Genomic DNA, 5,518 nt, shown 5'->3' on the forward strand with positions numbered 1-5,518 from the left:
TGCAGATAACGAATACAGGAAATATCCCTGTTGTATTTGTCATCTCACCGCATCACTGATATTGTGATGAAGGAAATCTAATTGCCCGAACTTTGTAAAGTCTTTGCGTTAGTAGAGGTTTACCATACTTACATGCACTCTGGAGTATTTGCTTCACTGGTTAAGCTATCGTCCCCCTCGGGACCGGCGGGCTTGGTTTACTGACCCTCCTGCCCCCCGGTTGGCTGGGAGAGCCGACCAACATCAACGTTTATCCACAGCCCCCCGAACAGAAACTGCTTTCGAGATCGTTGTCCGTAAACCGCTTGATGGCGCAACAGGATCGCGTCCAGTAATCCGAGATCTTGGGTAATTCATTAACGACGGAACTCGAGAAATAGATAAAAGAGGTCGCAGGAGCTACTACGAGTCACCACATTTTGTGAATGACGATAAATGGACCAAAACTGGCCACTTAACTGTGATGAAGATTTCTGGTGTCAAAGTAGTTGGCTGCGTTGTGCTTCTCGACGTAATTACAGAATGTCGTTGGGAGCCGTATATTCCTCGACATGGACGTGAAAATCGCGACGACTGTGCATTTTCGCTTTAAAATGAGTTTATACGTCAGTGTTTAATACATGGTCAACAAACATCCTCTCGGGAGAGAAGGGGCAGAAGAGTGGCGAGTGTTTCCACATAGGTTGGAGTACATCGCTTCAAAATTTTGCTTCCTTTGCAAACACAGCCCAGGAAAACATCGGTGGGTAGCATCACATGCACATTGTAACGATTAAAGGCGCGCAGTCCGGATGGTGAGATGAGAAGCACAGACAGTGGGATTAACTGAAACCTGGCGGATTGGACATTCCCGAGAAACTACTTCTGTTGAGAACACTTCCTGCATAAAGTTGCCTACGATTTGGGGAGTGGTAGACATGGAGTGAGTATTCTCTTTAAAAACGGTGCAAACGGCTTCATTACAGAACTATATCTTCAGCACATCGGAAATCTCTTCTGACGTAAGATTGTCACCGTGAAACATTAACCCTGCCTTCCTTTCTGCATAGACGCTGTCCGACCTGCCGTGTGTTCCGAGCATTATCTGTTTTTATCTCATTATAGCAGTTGCTGGCTGTAAACTTGACCTACCAGTGATCGCAGCTGTAATGAGACTCGAAGCGGATTATACTTATGGCTGGACGAAATTCATGCCATTTTTTGGTTATTTAAAGGTTACATTTTATTTCTGATCTCTTTATGTTTCTAAGGAAAGTCGAGTGAATGGCAGGGCTCAGGGTATGCGGACTTTTTAACGCTGGAGGCGAGGGGAATCTAGACTGAGAAGTTCTGAGAGAGAAGCTTTGAAGGCTGCAAAGAATCTCGCACCTCCAGTGTAAATTAGATTTATACACTCCGTAGGATACAAGAGGAGAGAAATGAACATGGACGCTCACACGGGAACAATAGCCTGTTAGTATGCAATATATGTGCGCTATTTATTTCTGGAGAATTTTGCACTATTGCACCTGGGAACGGTACGATATTCATAGTTACTTTTTTTCTCAGGCCGCTAAGGGGGAAGAAATGTTCCTCTGCGTCACGATTATGGATTTTAAGATAAAACTAAACCCGGATAAAATACGTTGACTAAAAGTGGACCGAGCCACCGTGGAGATGGTTTGAAGGTAGGTCTTTATGTTGGAAGTGTGAAAGGACTTTTTTTTCGCCATGGTCGCACTTTGTTAGGTTTGGTTGCGAGAGCCAGACGCAGTGTGGAGTTGGGGGAAATGAATGAGGGATCCACCCTCTCTGGAGCTATGAGGGTGAACACGACCACCATGGATGGGGGCTCGAAGGATGCTGAGAAGGACTCCTCGTTTCGCGTGCTCACGGGCTGTTTCCTCTCCTTGTTGATACTTTCCACGCTACTGGGGAACACTCTGGTCTGTGCGGCCGTGATCAGGTTTCGCCACCTCCGATCGAAAGTCACCAATTTCTTCGTGATCTCATTGGCGGTATCCGACCTCTTGGTGGCCGTCTTGGTCATGCCCTGGAAGGCGGTGAGCGAGATCGCGGGGTTTTGGCCCTTTGGTTCCTTCTGTAACATCTGGGTAGCCTTTGATATAATGTGTTCCACGGCCTCTATCCTGAATCTGTGTGTCATCAGCGTGGACAGATACTGGGCTATCTCCAGCCCATTCCGCTACGAGCGCAAAATGACACCTAACGTGGCTTTCGTGATGATCAGTGTGGCCTGGACCCTCTCCATCCTGATCTCCTTTATACCAGTGCAGTTGAATTGGCACAAAGCTAAACCCACCACTGTATTGGATTACAACAGTTCCCAACACCCGGGGGAGAACTGTGACTCCAGCCTGAACAGGACCTATGCAATCTCCTCATCCCTGATCAGTTTTTACATCCCCGTCGCCATCATGATCGTCACCTACACCAGGATCTACCGGATCGCCCAGAAACAGATTCGGCGCATCTCGGCGCTGGAGAGAGCCGCCGTGCACGCCAAGAACTGCCAGAGCAACAGGAGCAGCGGCAGCAACGCGGACATCCAGCAGCCCGAGAGCTCCTTCAAGATGTCCTTCAAGCGAGAGACCAAAGTCCTCAAGACCCTGTCGGTCATCATGGGGGTCTTCGTGTGCTGCTGGCTGCCGTTCTTTATCCTCAACTGCATCGTGCCCTTCTGCGGGACCCAAGCTCACGCCGGCAGCACGGCGGCGCCTCTGCCGTGCGTCAGTGGCAGCACTTTCGATGTGTTTGTCTGGTTCGGCTGGGCCAACTCCTCCCTCAACCCCATCATCTACGCCTTCAACGCGGATTTCCGCAAGGCTTTCTCCACCCTGTTGGGCTGCGACACTTTCTGTAACAGCGACGCGGTGGAGACGGTCACCATCCACAACGGCGTCTCCGCCTACAACCCCGGCGGCTCCCTGGATAAAGTGGAGAACTGCGTCTACCTGATCCCCCATTCGGTGCCGTGCACTCAGGAAACTCCAACGGATCCCAACCGCTGCGTAAAGCTTTCCCCGGTCTCCCAACATGGGGCGGTCAGCCTCCTGTCCAGCAGTGGAGACTATGAGACTGATGTGTCGCTGGAAAAAATCATCCCTGTCACCCAAAACGGCCAACACACCTGACGGTTTACAGACTCATACCAGGGATGTGCTGCTTTTCATTCAAGAGGCAAAATACATGCGAGCTGGTATCAAACGTGGTTCACCTAGCATCCACCATTAGCAATGCACTGCTTACTGTAGTTACTTGAAACAAGTTATCATTAACAGGATCGTTCTTTCCCCCAGATTCAGTGATGAGGACTTAACGAAATTAAATGTCGCAGGTGTCTTCTGAATCTAATTTCTCCTGAATAGGTGATTATCCTTTAGAGGAACTGCCCAGAGAGGGATTGAGATTGATTTGTTCAGTGCTTCGGTCCCAACATGCCAGCCATATATCAAAATGTTGCCCAGTATACTTGAATAGAGCCCGGCTTCAGGCGATGTCAATCGCTGTGGAATAGGGCTTGTACGTGGGCAGAAATTGGATTATAAATAACTTAAGCCTTTAACTTGGTTTCTGATAAGCCCTTGATAAGATGGAGTTACCACAGTTTTTATTTCCTTTATGTTCGAACGCACCTCCAATCAGATCACCTTAATTGTAAGATTAATAATATTTACAAAAATCAGATACACAGCAAAGTAACGAATATCCCAATCCGCGTATTCTATACTCAAGATCGGGACATGTTTATTATTTGGTTTGGCTGGCTCCTCCCATGCACTCCAATAATAACAGAATTTCTCGTTATACAGAAAAGAAAAAAATCATGCAAACAGTATTAGTACTATGACGTTGATGTGAAAAAGGCTTGCGACGGTCCTTACTTCCAAAGTTTTAACACATTGTACTCAAAATATAAGTATTTATTAACGGATAGAACGTTATTGTACAACTCGTAGTGGTACACATTATACGCTAAATGTGAGGATATAGCTAGTATATAGACTTTCCGCCCAAAATTTCCATTACTTCTAACTAGTCAAGGCGCGGCTGGATTGTGTTGTCGGACTGTAAAGACCATTCTCCCCGTTTGTTGAGAAGTAAACTAACTGCACATCTTCATGTGACGTGGATTTTGTGCTCATTCCTATATCAAGATGTTGTCACACCAGTTCCAAGCATCTATTTGATATCTGATGATCATTTATACATATATAGTATATATTTAACAAAATGCTTTTAGTTGTCCTTCAGTCTATTTTCTCTCTCATCGCTCTTTCCATAATATCTCTAACCTCTCGCCTTCGTTTCCTGTATTAATATATCGAAGCAAACAAATAATACTACGTGGAAATTGTTCATTGTGTGCTGTTTGGTAGGGTACTGTGCACACGTGTGGAAGCTTGGAACTGCGTCATGTGTGATTTATTTGCTTACCTCAGAACTAGCTCTTTAAAAAAGGTCACTGTGTGCCTGTGTCATGCTAACCTTAACTTGCAATTACCACGCACCCTGTTAAACCAAGAAACAAACATGGATTAGAAGCTCAAAAGCCAATCGCACGACGAATTCATGTTCTCTGATTATCGAGACTGTTTTACAAGAGGGCTGAGCAATTCTGATACCGATAGCGAATGTACAACTGAATGTCGTGTCATTAAATGTTCAATTCGACAACTGACAGCGACACCGATCGTGTGTACTGTTAAAAGGCGAATGTCTTGGAATTTTATTCTCACTTAAGCACGGTAGAATTATTGGTGCTGGAAATGTATAAGCTTTCGTGGCTATAGCTGAAAGATACAGTCCTGTTGTATAGGTCTGTCACGTTAGCATTTTAATACTCATTGCCAGTAAACAAAAACAACTTTAAAACATCTGTTGTATGGAACCGGTATCTGTCATTTAAAGATGCAGAAATTAGATCCCCAGCACTTAACTCTGGCTTCCCTACAGGTGGTATCTTTACAGTGGAACACCACCTCCATAGACACCTCCAGATGCAAACATCATCAACACCCAACCACCCAATGCTACAGTTTCTACAAACAATTTACAAGACAGGGTATTAAAATTAACTGCAGTATTACACCCCCCCACACATATAATCCTCATTATAAAATTGACTTAATTTATATATTACCTCTCCCAAAACGTTTACTTGAATGTTAAGAAAACTCATGTAAATGCTTAGAAAATGCCAACAGAAATTTAAATGTGTTTAAAGAAAAATTGACTATCCAAATACCCTCTTGCAACTTTCCACTTCCTTTCGAGAGTGTTGATGTTCACTGCGCAGAATGACACAGGGTTCAAGGAGAACATGAAGCTTTTGCCCATGCTTTCCTCACCTGAAGTTCATAAGCATGATCTTTCCAGTAGAGCAAGAGCAAAATTCTGCAGTTTCTGCTAACTTAAAACAGAATTAATATTTCAGGTTGATGATTTTTTTGCCAGAAGTTTGAGATTTAACAGCTTTTAAGCAAGTGCAGAGGCAGGTAAAATTGATGGTTATGCA

At 44.9% G+C, this 5,518-nt stretch overlaps 1 protein-coding gene across 1 annotated transcript; it reads left to right on the forward strand.

The window, feature by feature from the left end:
- The first annotated feature begins 669 nt into the window (after window positions 1-669).
- Window positions 670-3,134, forward strand: LOC127569480 (D(1) dopamine receptor-like). Its single transcript, XM_052014178.1, has 3 exons — window positions 670-922; window positions 1,251-1,452; window positions 1,549-3,134. The coding sequence occupies exon 3, from the start codon at window positions 1,770-1,772 to the stop codon at window positions 3,132-3,134; it is 1,365 nt and encodes a 454-aa protein (XP_051870138.1). The 5' UTR covers window positions 670-922; window positions 1,251-1,452; window positions 1,549-1,769.
- Window positions 3,135-5,518: the final 2,384 nt, after the last annotated feature.

The sequence above is a fragment of the Pristis pectinata genome, chromosome 4, assembly GCF_009764475.1.
Source record: "Pristis pectinata isolate sPriPec2 chromosome 4, sPriPec2.1.pri, whole genome shotgun sequence".
In the NCBI taxonomy this organism is placed as follows: Eukaryota; Metazoa; Chordata; class Chondrichthyes; order Rhinopristiformes; family Pristidae; genus Pristis; species Pristis pectinata.

Excerpts from the sequence above, each read along its gene's own strand:
- LOC127569480 (XM_052014178.1), top strand. The coding sequence starts at position 1,770 with ATGAATGAGGGATCCACCCTCTCTGGAGCTATGAGGGTGAACACGACC.